Raw genomic sequence first — 18,106 nt, 5'->3', positions numbered from 1 at the left:
TCACATACGGTGACAGAAGGAACACAATGCTGAATGATATCCGGAATATCAAGGAAGATATAAAGAAAGCAAAAAGAGTGTCATGATGAAAGGACAGGAGCTAAACAGTGACCAGATAGGAAACTGCAGAGAGAAGACATGAGATAACTGTCCTCTGTGTAACAAACAAGGTAGACTCACTTTGAGGACTTGAAATTGCATGGACTTCATCTAGATGTACATGACGGGTATCGCCGATAAAGCGGAAAATACTTAACATTCGAGAATATCTGGTGTTATTCTCTTTGTTGTCTTTTCAGAGTCCTCGTGTAAATATTTTCCTCTTTCATGCTTTGCCCCATTTTTATCGATATTGAGTTCGAATCACGTTTCTTTCTTCTTTCAATGTTGTTGTCCTGCCCATGTGCTGTATCCTGCCCATGTGCTGTATTCAGACCCTGATCCTCAAGGACGATAGGAAGGAACCAACCAAAAGGAGGAATTTGAAAGGCCGGATTAAAAAGACTCGAGCACACCAAGTGAAACAGTAGATGGGACTGAAGGCAGGGAATTGCAGGTGGACCTAGGGCGAGTACGGTTCAATCTTTTCAGATGCACATCGTAGTCGCTTCAGGGGAATCAAATACTAATTAACAACTCAACTTTTCTTAGAGGGAGAGATTCGAGGAAGCTATAAGAGAACGCCAGATGCATACACGATGCATTTGTAGGATCTTCCTAATGGAGATGGAGGTACACAGGATTCCAAGTACGGGTTGTATTGATGTGTTTACGACAACAGAACATTTATCAAGCTGGTTCTGGCGGAAGAAATAAATCAGTAATGATTTGGCCAATGGTAACAGCTAAGGAATAAGGAGGGAAAATAACGCTTTACTGGCAAGCTAGCTGAACGCGCTCACCACGTCCAGTTAATTAAAGTTGAGGGTGGCCAGCCCGCACGAAATAAAATGTTTCAGGGTAGGAGTCAAAAGAATCGAGAGAAATGATACTAGCTGATGACGTCAGCATTCTCATGTTTTGTGTTTAGGTATCTCCGCGACATTTATTTATATTTATATATATATATATATCGTCAAAGAGACAAACAAAGTAATAAAACTATTTACTGGTGAGATTTGTAAAGATGTCTGGATGGTACAAGATTCGATTAAAAATTTAACATGTTTTATACACACTTGAATAAAACATACACTCGGAAAGAGATCGCGATACTGTCATTTATTCCACCTGTGGCACAAATATACAACCTACTTGTATCGATTCTGGCCGACCCATAAATGGATACCAAAGCAGAAGGTCGTTGTTATGTAAATCACATATTATTCTTACTATGTCAAAAGCAAATAAAACACTATTTATGACCCACGAACATTAGGTCTGGGAGAATAAGCATGTGGTCTTACCGCCCAAACAACCATAAATTGTCACTGCTATAGCCAATCGCCTGTGTATTGAGAGAACATTGACATTTCTCTGTATTGTGGTGTTTACAAAGATCCATATTTGTTCAGACATCATAATAGACTATTGTATGGTATAAAACGTAAATGACACGTTGTGGACTCATACCAACCGTATACAGAGTCTGACTGTACGCACGGTGAACATATGTTGATGTTTTTGTCGCTTGTGACATGCTGATGAATATATCGTTGCCCTATAACTTTTACAATTTCGATATGATGGAGAGAAATATAATCCGTGGTTTTTCGATAATGTCAAAGTGGGACAGCATGAAAAGGGAAATATAGGCCAATCATCACACAGTGTTGATATTTGATATAATTATTTACCGACATATGAACGCATTATTGGCAAATTATCAATTCTTTAAAATAACCCGTTCATGATATATAGAACTATTCACACAGATGGGGATGTCACGCACATACATCGCGGTGCTGTACTGCACAATAATTTTACAGGATCATATTCAATATTATATACACTTCTAAATATATCATTTTATATACAGATTACAGATTTATTTTGCAGCTTTTTACTCCTAAGATGTTATGCATTTCTCATGGAATATCAGTCTTGTTTCTTATTACAATTTTAAAAAAATCATCCCAGTTGATACGTAATAGAAATGGCAAGCTTTTCTCTTTAATAAAATTGGAAACACATCGGTAAACGTCATAATCTTTCATAGCATCACCCCACAAGGACAAAATATACAACATTGTCATCACACCAGGACAAAATCGGAACACCAAGTTTATAAGAAAGGACAAAATGAATTACAGAGTGAGTTTATACAAAGACGAACGTGAGGCCAACGTGTGAGAAAGGGAATTGAGTACCAACGTGTGAGAAGTGAACAGAGTACCAACGTGTGAGAAGGGAATTGAGTACCAACGTGTGAGAAGGGAATTGAGTACCAACGTGTGAGAAAGGAATTGAGTACCAACGTGTGAGAAGGGAATTGAGTACAAACGTGTGAGAAGGGAATTGAGTACCAACGTGCCACAGCGAGCCCCAAAACCAGGAGAGTAAGACATGTGGTCCGGGAAGGTGAGCCTTGTCTGCTTCATCAACGACACATGACAGGTAAATCTAGGTCCAATTGAAGAAATTAGGTAGTGAAAATAAAAACACAAGCACAAAAAAACCCACCGACCTTCATACCAAACAAAAGAATAGCATATTTCCCCATGAGATCATGACTGCAAACGCAAAACTTCACCAACTTGCAATTTTGTAAACTGTGTGGTAAAGGTGTCCGTCAGCAGCATGTTAACGCCATACGTAGGGGATGTTACTCTCAAGACAGGGACATTTCTCGATCGAAGGGAAACAGGGATGTTACTCTCAAGACAGGGACAATTCACGATCGAAGGGAAACAAGGATGTTACTCTCAAGACCGGGATGTTACTCTCAAGACAGGGATGTTACTCTGAAGACAGTCTCAAGACAGGGATGTTACTCTCAAGTCAGGGATGTTACTCTCAAGACAGGGACATTTCCCGATCGAAGGGAAACAGGGATGTTACTCTCAAGACAGGGACATTTCTCGATCGAAGGGAAACAGGGATGTTACTCTCAAGACAGGGACATTTCTCGATCGAAGGGAAACAGGGATGTTACTCTCAAGACAGGGCCAATTCACGATCGAAGGGAAACAAGGATGTTACTCTCAAGACAGGGATGTTACTCTAAAGACAGGGATGTTACTCTCAAGACAGGGACATTTCTCGATCGAAGGGAAACAGGGATGATACTCTCAAGACAGGGACAATTCACGATCGAAGGGAAACAAGGATGTTACTCTCAAGACCGGGATGTTACTCTCAAGACAGGGATGTTCTTCTCAAGACAGGGATGTTACTCTCAAGATAGTCTCAAGACAGGGATGTTACTCTCACGACAGGGATGTTACTCTCAAGACAGGGACAATTCTCGATCGAAGGGAAACAAGGATGTTACTCTCAAGACAGGGAGGTTACCCTCAAGACAGTCTCAAGACAGGGATGTTACTCTCAAGACGGGGACATTTCACGATCGGAAAGACGCAATTGTCCCTACAGTACGCCAAACATGAAGCACGCTGCACCATCCCGCTGTAATAAACTGGAAGTAAGTGTTTTCTGCACCTTATGAGCAGAACCGGTGTGAATTTGGTTACATATTCAATATTGGGCTAGCTCAATATTGAATGAGCAAAAGAGTATGAAACAGATGGGTTAGGTCTTGTGTATAGTAAGCCCCTGTTTGGAATACCGAATGTGTGTTGAATATTGTCAACTAAAAGATATTTCAGTCCACAATGAACTTAAAACAAAAGTTTTTGAAAGTTGAGAGTTGACCGTTAAAACTCAGAAAACAAGCAAACTTTTCAATAAACATTTTGAAAAGTGAAAATCTATGAATGTGGACGACTATTTTTTTCCAAGATAAAAAAAGATGACTGTGCACATATCTGATATACTTACACATAACATTTCTGATTATAAATTTAAAGAAAAGTATACATCGCGAACCTGTACAAACAGAAGAAAAAACACGTATTCCGACAAAATAAACTTTTCTTGTATCGAGTTTGTATCTGTCAAACCAATGCTTCTAAATAGGGATATTGTCATTTTCAATAAATACTATCTAAGCACCTAAACATTGTCGGTTGAGTACACATAATTTGGGAGCACACCACAGATCATGACAGGGTGTATTAAACATCAACAGATTTCATATACAAATTAATTTTTTCAGTTGTCAATGATTAACTGATGTGAGATTGTACATACAGATAATATCTCTATTGTAATAAACGTCATTTTCGTGTTTTCTTACGCAACGCTGAACACTTTCCTGACGACAGTAAATGTACCTGTTAAATTAAAAACGCAAACTGTCAAAGGGTATAGTGATAGAATAGTGTGCGAGATTAAATACGACTCTCAGATCTTAATAACATCTAAAGAAAGTAATGATAGGGGAACATTCAGAAATCTTAGAAAACATTTAGCATGTAAAAATGATGCAAAAAAGAAGAAGTTATCTAAATGTTTAACTTAACTGGGAGCTCGTCAAACACGTTTATTGAAGATGCTCTATAGGAAACGCTGTAATGTCTTACCAGCAAAAGACTATATGTCGAATTATCAATCACTGGCTTTGTATTACCCGTTAATTTGACCAAGGTTTGATTTTGTTGAAAAGATGGTAACGACATTGCCACTAATTTAAATGACTACTAAGGGTCGAACTCGGGTCCATTTCTCACAGGTCACATGTCATTGTAGCTGTCTTAATAACGTCATTAAAAGCTCCAAGATGACCCACTTTTTCCTCAATAGACAGATTCACAGGTAAATTACAAAGATCTTTAGATTTTCATAACGTTGGTGTAGTTATAATTTCTCTATGAATACATTGACAGCTTTCACCTTCGCATTGGTATGCTTTATGAAGGACTGTGCAAGGATGTATGAATACACTCAGAGAAAGGACACATTTCTTGTGACAAAAGCAATATCCCGCGACAAACTAAATATCAAGTAACAGTAAATATTAACTCTGACTTACCACGACCGAACAACAAACAAATATAAGTCCAAGGGGAGCTGAGCGTCATGGCTTAATGAACTTATTACGTTTCTGTGTCATTGTATGAAGCTGACACAGAACTACAGTCCCACACATAGTATTGTATATATGTTTGTATATCACACCTAAAACTCATAGGTGACCCAATTTAACCTCAAGGCGGAATCACGGTTAGAAAATTTAAATTCGTTTCAAGATTCTTCAACATTCAAATATAGTTTTTATCTTGTCCTTTAGAAATGGAAATAATTGTCAATTTTGTAAAGGGCACATGAATTATTGCGCACATAGTTGGTGACATCATGCGACCGTAACAAGAATATACACTACGAAAATACTGAAATTTGAAATTTTGTGATAGAATCACAAAGCAGTCAAGACGAGACCAAGTCTTTGTTCCCTGTTTCAAACTGACATAGAACAACACAGATGTCCTCGCCAAGTTTAGGTGGCTTTGAATATTCACCAGACAACTCCAAGTCTGTGCGTCTTTGTGTATATAACTGACGAAGATCTATCTAGATCAATTTAAAGAAAAGACGAGCGGACTTGATGGAATGATGGTGAACACTTGCCATCTCTAAACAACAAAGCCATATATATTGGTGAACACATGCCATCTCTAAACAACAAAGCCGTATATATTTGTTGTGGACTTTTAGGTGTATCTGTGATCTTCTGTGTCAGGTTTTAAACAAAGACACAACGATTATGTGTAAAATTATGTTAAGTTCATTGTAAGGTTGGGTGATGTAGTTTTGTATGTCATACCTAACCAAAGAATGTATGTCATACCTAACCAAATAATGTATGTCATACCTAACCAAAGACTGTATGTCATACCTAACCAAAGAATGTATGTCATACCTAACCAAAGAATGTAAGTCATACCTAACCAAAGACTGTATGTCATACCTAACCAAAGACTGTATGTCATACTTAACCAAAGACTGTATGTCATACCTAACCAAAGAAACAAAACCTTAGTTCTATTGTTAGAAATCAAACTTTTCTTCAGCAAAGTAATAACGAATTACTGTCCAACTCTCCTTTGCTTTGTTTCTGGTGACACTGTTTTATTGTAGTACTTCACTTTTGATAAGCCAACATTTATGTTTACTAGGTGTTTTGTTTATATCCTGTTATTGGTTTTGTCGCATGGACTAACAATTTCCTAAAACGTTTTTGTTGTCATTTAAGTCCCTTTTATAAAGTATGCCAATGCAATGGTGAAAGTCGTCCATGTATTCATATAAAGGAAGAAATAACAAGCCCATTAAAATTATGAAAATTCTTTGAGAACTTTGCTATTTTAACTTATGAGACTGTCTATTGAGGCAGAAGTGGGTCATCTCCGAGCTTTAATCACGTTATACAGACGGCTACAATGACACGCCTCAGTGACCAAAATCAACAGCCGAAAAATCAATATGTCGGGTAAATATTATGTTTAAAGTATGCAATCCGTGAATTATGACCGTGAGATAAACGAAACAGACTGTTTTCTATGGTGTGTGAGATTTACACATGAAATAAAATCTAAACCCATTTCCTCTATGTACACTACACGTGTGTGTACGCGGTGATAGTCTATATACACCCGACAGGCAGTGTTAAACCCCCAGGTACACTTACAAACACGTACAGGGACGAAGGAGGTGTATGCTGACGGGCACTCAGATTGAAAGTATAACCACGGATTCTAAGTTATTGTAATTATGTAAATAACATTAAACCCTGTCCCAGCATGATCATACAGCCATTGTAGAGAGAAAAACCCCGACGGTGTGTCACTCAGGGCATCCTACTGCACCAGGTATGGTATTCCACACCTGGTGTCAGCTCGCGATCCATGCACAGGTAAGCTACTTGTATCTTGTTTGATTATTTCGTTTATGATTCTTTTTACCTATAAAATGTCTACTCAAGTTCAGATTACAGTGAACATTTAACATCTATATATTTAGTATTACTCCTCTATAACTACGTAGTGTTGTTCATGTACTTTCATAGTAGTACCCAAGTCCAACAATACACAACATGAGGAACTCTTATATTTGTTGTTGACATGACGTCATTTCATAGCTTAAGGTTTTTGCTGTCTGTCTTATTTAAACTGAAGAAATATTTTTAAAAGTCAGGGGACCTGAATATATCTCCACCAAGCTAAAACCTGCTTGCATACCTGTACCCTTCACCATCTCTGTTTACCTGGCTAGTTAGGGACATAGAATAACACTACGGAGTGCTTTATCACTGGAAAACCTCGCGACAGATTAAATCTTATTCAGACTTAGTTGATATCATCAGTACATAAAGGAAAAGATTGTGTTTTATAGAGTGACAAGGGTTTGGAGTAATACGTAGGTCCACAAATGTATACTGTAAATCTGTCCCGTTATATTGTAGTGTGTGAGGAAGTGACTAGGTTAGGTATCGATCCTGAACTGTATGTACGAGTTCACGCTGTGACTATAAACATTGCTGTCTAGTGGGCATGGCATGCTGTTACTACTCTTAGCTAGGCTTCGTTCTTCTGTCAAACATACATGTTAAATTGAATGATATATTGACCATAGGTTATTGCATTATTGACCACAGTTTATTGTTCGATCGACTATGGTGTGTTGTGCAATTGACCATGATTTGTTGTACATTTGACCATGGTTTGGTGCATAATTGAACCATGTGGTTACGACCATGGTGTGATGTACAATTGAACCATGTGTTTACGACCATGGTGTGATGTACAATTGAACCATGTGGTTACGACCATGGTGTGATGTACAATTGAACCATGGTTTGGTGCATAATTGAACCATGTGGTTACGACCATGGTGTGATGTACAATTGAACCATGTGTTTACGACCATGGTGTGATGTACAATTGAACCATGTGTTTACGACCATGGTGTGATGTACAATTGAACCATGTGGTTACGACCATGGTGTGATGTACAATTGAACCATGGTTTGGTGCATAATTGAACCATGTGGTTACGACCATGGTGTGATGTACAATTGAACCATGTGTTTACGACCATGGTGTGATGTACAATTGAACCATGTGGTTACGACCATGGTGTGATGTACAGTTGAAACATGTGTGTACGACCATGGTGTGATGTACAATTGAACCATGTGTTTACGACCATGGTGTGATGTACAATTGAACCATGTGGTTACGACCATGGTGTGATGTACAGTTGAACCATGTGTTTACGACCATGGTGTGATGTACAATTGACCGTATGTAATATCTTACTTGTTCACCATGTTTTAGTCTACTATTGTCTATGGAGTTGTGTTATATTGAAGTATGGTGTAATGATTGGCCACTGTTTGATGTTCTATTGATCACGTGTTCTATTGAGTGTGTGCTGTGTTTTATCAATCATGGTTTTATGTTCTATCGAACGTTGTTTAGTACTATTTTTACTATGGATATTTTCTGTAGACCATGATTTGCTGTTTTGTTGACCATAGTTAAGTGTTATATTGACCATGACGTCTATTAAGCATGTATCAGTTCTATATTAATCATGTATCAGTTTAATATTAATCATGTATCAGTTTTATATTAACCATGATTTGCTGTTTTATATTAACCATGTATCAGTTTTATATTAACCATGTATCAGTTTTATATTAACCATGTATCAGTTTTATATTAACCATGTATCAGTTTTATATTAACCATGTATCAGTTTTATATTAACCATGTATCAGTTTTATATTAACCATGTATCAGTTTTATATTAACCATGTATCAGTTTTATATTAACCATGTATCAGTTTTATATTAACCATGTATCAGTTTTATATTAACCATGTATCAGTTTTATATTAACCATGTATCAGTTTTATATTAATCATGTATCAGTTTTATATGAACCATGTATCAGTTTTTGTATACACCATAGTTTGATATTCTATTTACCATGGTTTAGTGCTCTATTGACCATGGGTTAGTGCTCTATTGACCACGGGCTAGTGTTTTATTAACCATGGTTTAGTGTTTTATTGACCATGGTTTAGTGTTTCATTGACCATGGTTTAGTGTTTCATTGACCATGGTTTAGTGTTTTATTAACCATTGTTTAGTGTTCCATTGGCCATTGTTTGGTGTTCTATTGACCATGGTTTAGTGTTCCATTAACCATGGTTGGGTGTTCTTTTGACCATGGATAAGTGTTTTATTAACCATGGTTAAGTGTTTCATTGACCATGGGTTAGTGTTTTATTAACCATGGTTTAGTGTTCTATTAACCATGGTTTAGTGTTTTATCAACCATGGTTTAGTGTTCTATTGACCATGGGTAAGTGTTTTATTAACCATGATTTAGTGTTTTATTAACTATGGTTTAGTGTTCCATTGACCATGGTTTAGTGTTCTATTAACCATGGTTTGATATTCTATTGACCATGGTTTAGTGTTCTATTGATCATGGTTTAATGTTCTACTGACCATGGGTTAGTGTTTTATGAACCACGGTTTAGTGTTCTATTAACCATGGTTTAGTGTTTTATTAACCATGGTTTAGTGTTTTATTAACCATGGTTTAGTGTTTCATTGACCATGGGTTAGTGTTTTATTAACCATGGTTTAGTGTTTCATTGACCATGGGTTAGTGTTTTATTAACCATGGTTTAGTATTCCATTGACCATGGTTTAGTGTTCTAATGACCATGGTTTGGTGTTATATCGACCACGGTTAAGCATTCTTTTGACTTGACCATATTTTGGTGTTCTATTGACCATGGTAGGTGTCCCATTGACCATTGTTTGGTGTTCCATTGACCATTGTTTGGTGTTCCATTGACCATTGTTTGGTGTTCCATTGACCATTGTTTGGTGTTCTGTTGACCATTGTTTGGTGTTCTGTTGACCATTGTTTGGTGTTCTGTTGACCATTGTTTGGTGTTCTGTTGACCATTGTTTGGTGTTCTGTTGACCATTGTTTGGTGTTCTGTTGACCATTGTTTGGTGTTCTGTTGACCATTGTTTGGTGTTCTGTTGACCATTGTTTGGTGTTCTGTTGACCATTGTTTGGTGTTCTGTTGACCATTGTTTGGTGTTCTGTTGACCATTGTTTGGTGTTCTGTTGACCATTGTTTGGTGTTCTGTTGACCATTGTTTGGTGTTCTGTTGACCATTGTTTGGTATTCTGTTGACCATTGTTTGGTGTTCTGTTGACCATTGTTTGGTGTTCCATTGACCATTTTTTAGTGATTTATTGACCAAGGTGTGTTGGCTGACGTGTAAGGTACAGGTTTAGAAATATCCTGTTCTCTGACTTTCCCCTGGAAGTACCCTAACCAATTCGGGTAGAAGTTTTCTATATACACGTATGTAAAAACTGCTTTCACGAGTGCCTTAACACTCGTCCGGTGGGTATACATCATCTTTCAGGACAAGTACGTAAAGCCCCAGTCTAGTAGGTACCTTACACCCTGTTTAACATTGACATGTGGATGACTATGTATACAGACGTCAATGCCTGTATTTGTACCTACACCTTACACTACCACTACATGTGTAGAAGAAGTGGAAGTTGTCATTGTACCCAAGTCCTCAGGAATGGGCAGAGATAGGGGGCGCCGGTGTGAGAGCGTGCATGGTAAGGGGATACTCGTCCTCGGCAAGGTCTTTTGGCTACTTATAAAACCAATACTAGACTTTTAATTCTTTTATCATCACAAATCTTTACACAGGTTAGAAATGTGTTTTCCCCTTCCAGTCATTTTTTAAATATGGGAATACTTTAGTCCAGTTAATAAGAGATAGTGGGAACTGGGTGTGTGAATGAGGCTACCATTGACAGTCCTGTGACGGGCAATACGAGTCCCAGTAGGGCTAAGTCTGATGACGAAGGGAAGGGGGCCTTTGTCAGTAATTGACTGACGCTTCCTCGTGGTCAATGGTATGCATTTGAAAGGGAAATGTTTCATGTGTTACCTGTAAATGCAGGTGCAAATAATTTAAACATTTGTTCTGAAAAGAAAGTAAATATGAATGATGAAAGTATTATGAATGACATAATAGAACGTGAGTATGAATAGAAATCAATAGAAATACCTCCCTGTATGTATTAAAACAAACCCTGACGTATATATGTATCAACATTACCGAACAGGTCTGTTCCCGTGTCTGTATAGAAATAGGCTGTAGGACGCACGATTATTGCACCTTACAATTTTAATGATATCAAAAAATCAAATTTGTTTAAAAGCCACATTAAATAATGATATGTGCATTAGCCACATATTATCTAATGGTGATAATTTTAATGCACATTTTCAATTCAAAACATTGAAAAGAAATCTCGCACATAAAAGATTGACTTCGGGATATATTTTGATTTATTTTATATAACGTGTCTGTTGTCGAGTAGTGTTGAATTTTAATTTCCTTTTGTGAACATGGGTTGGCTCTATTCCTGATCATAATGTTGTTTTAAAAGTGAGGTTTTTATGTACCTGGAAGTAATTCTGGCACGGTTTGTCTCACAAACCTGGCTATGTATTAATTCTTTGTTGTAGACTAGAGTTGTAAATCTATAACGTTATAAAAGGTTTATAGGTACCGTTCCCCCTTCACCGCATTCCTACCTATATCCCGGACACGGTTACAGTGCACTATACAGACATTAGTTATGTCGACACTCAGTACCACGTTATGAAAGGTTTATAGGAACCGTTCCCCCTTCACTCCATTCCTACCTATATCCCGGACACGGTTACAGTGTATACAGACATTAATTATGTCGACACTCAGTACCACGTTATGAAAGGTTTATAGGTACCGTTCCCCCTTCACCGCATTCCTACCTATATCCCAGACACGGTTACAGTGCACTATACAGACATTAATTATGTCGACACTCAGTAAGTACCACGTTATGAAAGGTTTATAGGTACCGTTCCCCCTTCACCGCATTCCTACCTATATCCCGGCCACGGTTACAGTGCACTATACAGACATTAGTTATGTCGACACTCAGTACCACGTTATGAAAGGTTTATAGGTACCGTTCCCCCTTCACCGCATTCCTACCTATATCCCGGACACGGTTACAGTGCACTATACAGATATTAATTATGTCGACACTCAGTACCACGTTATAAAAGGTTTATAGGTACCGTTTCCCCTTCACCGCATTCCTACCTATATCCCGGACACGGTTACAGTGCACTATACATATATTAATTATGTCGACACTCAGTACCACAACTAAATCATGAATAGACGACACGGGTATATGTTGCTGTAACCTTGTCTACTTTGTTCATTAATAGTCCTTTATACCGTATTTCTAGTGATGATGTTCTCTTGTCATTGATATGAAAATAATTTTATCTTTATTCATTGTTTTAAACACTGTGATAATTTTGGCAACATATTTACTCAGACGCAAAGCTAGTTAGACGAATCGGGAAACCGATGAGCCCTAGCTATAGGCTAGGGTGACAGTTGTATGGGGCAGTGTCATTTAGTTTTGGTATACTGTATCGATTACAAATTACAATGATACAATCACCTATGTGTGTGTGTGTGTTACTTATATCTTCAGAATGATACATGTTGCCAGCGTAATCCTGGCTGTACCCAGGATAGTTGTACGGAATGTTACTTAACTGTTATCATCTATCTAATTACCTGTGAATGTTTTTGTATTGTTCGCATCTGTAAGTGTGAAACCGACCACAGCTATTCCTCTGAGAGATCTATCTCAGTGGTGGATCATACAATATATTAAAAGAATCCATTCTTTGGTGACAGATCGTATTATTGAAGCATCAAATGTAGTATTACAACTCTTTATTACTTTTGTAGTGAGGCCCTCTCAATGATATCAAAGCTCTATATCCAATAGCAGGTATGTTCCCCAGACTAGGATAAGTGTGAGGTATCCCGCCCAGGTATTGACACTCATTAGTTCCGCCTCGTACATAAATAAGGTTTAGTGCTACATACCAGCTTTAATCCACCCTGCTGGAGTGTACGTACATTTATAACTTTACTTGGTGCGGTCATTGTTCACTTAAATCGATCTACGGATTATCACAAATCTGTTTACCAGTTATATCCCAGCGGGATTACCCACATATACCCACTGTAATATTTATATCCGTTTCGTTCCAGGTTGACGTTGTTGAAGAAGATCAGCGAGCCGTGCTAACTACTGTGCAATATTAGACTGGTGACGACGATAGGATCTTACTCTACCTATACACGTATTGTAGCCACGCCAACGTATCATATACATATCTCGTTCTAAATCCCTCTGATGATTTACACAGGTACTCCAACAACAATGGCCCGGGGCTGGGTACCAAGCGCAATGAGTCGCCTTCTCTCGTGAATTTAACATTGATTTTTGCATTGTCTCGGGTACACAGACGCCCAATCACGGAGAACAATGCTCACCCAAGGCGTGGCGGGGAGGTGGTATTAGGAACGGCCCAGGGTCAGACGAGACGAGCGATAGTGTCGTCCAGCTAGCTCTAGATTAACTTGATTAGGTCAACGTTAGAGCAATGACGATAGCACATTAACACAAGTAGTACTGTATATAGCAGGTAAAAAAACCTGCTATAGGATGTGATTATACAGTGAACGATTGTTATCGAAAAATAAACTACAAATAAGTGGACTATTACACGATATCAATAACGCATTACTCGACATAGGAACCTACATCAAGTATGTAGGTAGACGTTGTGTACTTAAATAATTCACACAGGGAAATAAGTTGTCGGTGATGGTTGAAAATGTTGGAAAGGTACGTTAACGGAACCAACACAGTAACGCATGATCTTCATTACGGATTGGATGTTGACATATTAATGGGCTGAAGTCACAATGTACCACAACACTCGGATTATTATTGCTGTGATGGCTTTTTGAAACAAGACTGTCCTCCATCGCGTGTGCGAGACACCGACAAAGCATGAACGATGTGCATACTTGACAAAATGATCCTGCAAAATTACCTACTTAGAAGTTAGTGACCATGTGATGATATCACGCAACCCTGTTCGCACGTGTCCAATATGTGGTAGTTCAGACGTGATTGACATTAACCATTGCTGACAATCGTTTCTTCTAGTTACATACGTCACGATGGGGATATTCTTCGCTGTGTTCGGTATGCTGATATACCTGATAGAGACGGGTCTCCAGCTTCACGTGTGTTGGCGTCTTTGGGAAGTCTCGTCCGTACTGGCGGGATTGAGCCTGTCCTACGTGCTCGGATCTCTTGTGATCGTGAATATCGTGTCGGCCGTTATGGTTCTCCGCACCATGGACTTCTCCGGGAAGACATGCGGCAGATGCCTTTGTGTTCTCCTCCACTCTTGTCAGCTGGGCCTGATCTGGCGCTGCCTCAAATTGCTCATTCTTTACGACGAATCCGACTGGAAGGAGTACCTGGGTTTGAGGCTCATTCATACAGCATTACAGAGTTTACCTTTTGTCGTCACTTCCGGTTACTACATGTTCACTTCTAACCTATTCGACTCCGAGTCCGTGTTTTCGTTGTTTTTGTTCCTTGTATCCAGTGCCATAGCCTTAGCAACCTTTAATCTTGGGAAGTATTTATTTGATTCCGAGGAATTCTTGGAATGGAAAGCTCGAGCTCGGAAGCCCGTTGGAATATGTTTACTAGTGTTCGGAACGTTCCTTATGCTGATATCAAGGTGTGGATCATTCATCTTGTTCATGTCGGTTTTCCATTATTGGATTTTGGTGCCTATAGGTGGCCATTTCCTTGTGTATATTCTGATAACCTCTATTTACTCGGGGTATACGAATGGTTGTGGCGTGTGGAGTCAGATAAAAAATGGCCTCACCTCATACCTGAACATATTTGACCTTGTCGAGAGGGAGTCCAGTAAGGTTAGTTGTAGGAATGTGTTTTATTACAGTGCTGTTGTCATAGAAAACGTCACAATGACAGCAGTTTGGATGGTTGCATTCGATGGAGATTATTTATTCAAATTGTGTATTGTTTCATTAATCATCGTAAGTTTTATATTTGGAGTTATTTTAAAGTCGTCAAGTTGTGGCTGTATCCATTGGGTCGATTCAGACGATCCTATATCAGTGGACACAATGGATCTAGCCTTATACATCACAAAACAGGCCATAACGTCTCCGCAGACAAATAATCACAATGCTGATCACAGATCACATGACCAGAGCTACCTTGAAAACGGCAGCCACTTTCCAGAATCTATACAAATTGAAGATGGACATCTGACAGGATATGACAATGAAGGGTTTCATAGTATATCATCGCCGAATTTAGACACTTCTTTGAAACACTCTAATAAAAAGAGTTCCAAGAAGAAGAAATCTGCAGATGATTCTTTAACTCAATCTGATAAATCTCCAAGAAAAATAGGGTTGACCGGAAGTAGTGGCGACGTGGCATCCAGCAATAGTAGAAATACCAACACACTTAATATCAGTAGCCAAAGTAACCGACAGAGTAAAAAGGGCACATTGCCTCCCGATTATCCTGACAACAGCCTGGCGTCGCCAGGGGGCACAGTGTTACCGCGGTCGTCTACCAAACACCGGAAGTCAACTAATGGAGTGCAACACATTCCGACACAGGGAACACTGTCGGATAGAGGGGCTCCGAAACAAAGAGACAATTTATTGGTTAAACAATTCTCATTAAGGAAAACAAAAGATATTCCTTTATTTCCTAATGAATGTAATGGGATCGAGGGGTCCAAAGCTTTTGGATCTCCCAAAGCCAAGCACGTTCTGAGTAACTCCGTGGAGGAGTACGACCCGGACGATTCGGAGTCGTCAGATGACTCAGAGTACATCAGCTACAGCTACTACTACGACACAGACTGGTCAACCATGCTCTCCTTCGACTCCGAGGACGCCAATACCTGGGCACAGCCTGTCTCTCTTGTCAACCTCCATTCCTTGCCAAAAGATAAATCCTCAGCCACCCAAAGTGTTCAAACCTGGCTTAGCCAACTAGAGGAGTGGGAGCCGATCATAGAGCCACCAGAGGTGGCTGTAGATGAAATGCCGGACGTGCTCGACAAGACATCCAGACAGTTACAGGACCAGTACGTTAGTTCATCTCATCACAGTGACACTTCACATCGTAGTTCTAGTGTTTACGACAGTACGTATCGACGTACACCTGTTGTAACTGGCAAAGTGCAATCGCCTCATCCTAACCGCTCCTATAGGGGCAAAACTCATCATAATAATGTGTCTAGCATTCCCGCCACAAGCTTTATCAGTCATAATTTGAACAAACCAGACAGAATTGGCCCCTCTTCAAGCGGGGCCAGCCGCCCACCCATTCCCGCTCTTCCTATGACGGGGCGAGGTACAATGGTTGACAATGGTGTGTTGTTATGGCAACATGAAGACACTGCCTCTCCAGATTGTGTACAAGAATCAATGGTGTAGTATACCTGTATATGAAAAATGCATTTTTTTTTATTAAAAAAATGAAATTATTAAAATGAAATACAAATGCAAATTTCGGTTGCTGTCTTGTGCATACAACTGTAGGGCAGACCATTTTATGATCACTGCAACTACAAAATGATTTGTTTTTACCTTGACCTTATTCGTTTTGTCATATGTCGCGTCATATTCACTGTATCTTACTTTATACTTGGATATGCGTTCTACATAATCTGAAAAGTAAGGGAAAGTTATTCTGTCCACTGCTCTCTTGCAGTACATATCCAAACCAGTATGAAAGATTGTCTGTAGACATGTTTGTTCCCAAACTACCATTAGCAACGTTCACAGAACAACCTACTTCTAAAACATAGGCACTCAACTTCCTTTTATTTCCATCAGTATTGATGTTGTACCTTTTAAATATATAATATATATATATCAATAAGTTATGTTCGCTAAAAGTCAACATTTGTAGATAAAGTAACAAGCTTACACCACCGTTATTTTGCTCTGAGTAGCAATATGTATGTGTGTATTTGGAATGAATATTAAAATCTTTAACGAAATCGAAAAAAATACCTAAATCTGCGCTGCAGGTATATATGTCAATTTTGCATTTTATATGATATTTCATTTAATAACATACTTAAGTTACCTAGAAAATTAAAACTTATATAACTTATTTAAATTATAATAATACTAAATATAAAATGGGTTTAATGTTTGAAATTGAGAGCAGTATTATTTTGGAGGGTGATGAATCAATCAAGTTTAAACATATATCTATATTTACAGCCAGTGTCTTAGTAGTTTTTTCCCGCCATTTGATACCCTTGAGAACACGGTGATATACCCGATGACCTATCAAAGCAGACGACACTATCCATTCAATCACTCAACACAGGCCTTTAACACAATCAGCGATTATTTCGGATGAATAAATCCAATCAAAATCATTTCTGATTTGATAATTTCTACAGATAATTATTTCATGTCAATAGCTTTTTAAAAAGATACAATGCGAGGTTCTCGAAGATATTGATCACTTTGACTGTTTATCTGTACTTGTAAAATCCCTGTACTATTTCCTGTTACCTGACCCCTCTCTCCCAAACAACTCAACCTAAATCCTTCTCCCATGTTACCATAAATGTCGACTGCAAAAACGGGACTTGTAAAGTCTAATCCATTTCTTCGGTTAAACAAACCCATCAATTTCAATTTATCGCACTTTTATCTTCTCCAAGTTACTACGGTCAGTAATTTCACAGTTGCACTTTTTGTAAACATCACATTGCTTTTCATTTTATTTAGATTCCCTGTCTTTCTGCTCCCAAATTATCTCTATGCATCTCCACAGTTACTAAAATGTGCAACTGTACATTGAAGACTTGTAAAATCCCTCTGTCGTTTCCTCAGGAACCCTTCGCATCTCTTAAAAGTGACCAGTTACTAGAATGGGCGAAATATAGATCAATGCAGTCCTCCACGCTCCGATCTTTATCTGGCTTAAGATATTGATAACCGTTTTCTTCGAACGTACAAATTATAATGTTATAAGGAATATGCTTTTCCATGATATTAATATGATTGATATG

General features: G+C 38.5%; 1 protein-coding gene across 1 annotated transcript; it reads left to right on the top strand.

Moving 5' to 3' along the window:
* Positions 1–6,620: 6,620 nt before the first annotated feature.
* LOC110441791 lies at positions 6,621–16,841 on the top strand. Its single transcript, XM_021485043.1, has 2 exons — positions 6,621–6,913; positions 13,200–16,841. The coding sequence occupies exon 2, from the start codon at positions 14,181–14,183 to the stop codon at positions 16,503–16,505; it is 2,325 nt and encodes a 774-aa protein (XP_021340718.1). The 5' UTR covers positions 6,621–6,913; positions 13,200–14,180; the 3' UTR covers positions 16,506–16,841.
* Positions 16,842–18,106: the final 1,265 nt, after the last annotated feature.

This window comes from Mizuhopecten yessoensis, unplaced genomic scaffold, assembly GCF_002113885.1.
Source record: "Mizuhopecten yessoensis strain PY_sf001 unplaced genomic scaffold, ASM211388v2 scaffold716131, whole genome shotgun sequence".
Classification (NCBI taxonomy): Eukaryota; Metazoa; Mollusca; class Bivalvia; order Pectinida; family Pectinidae; genus Mizuhopecten; species Mizuhopecten yessoensis.
This window is presented reverse-complemented; position numbering and strand designations above follow the sequence as displayed.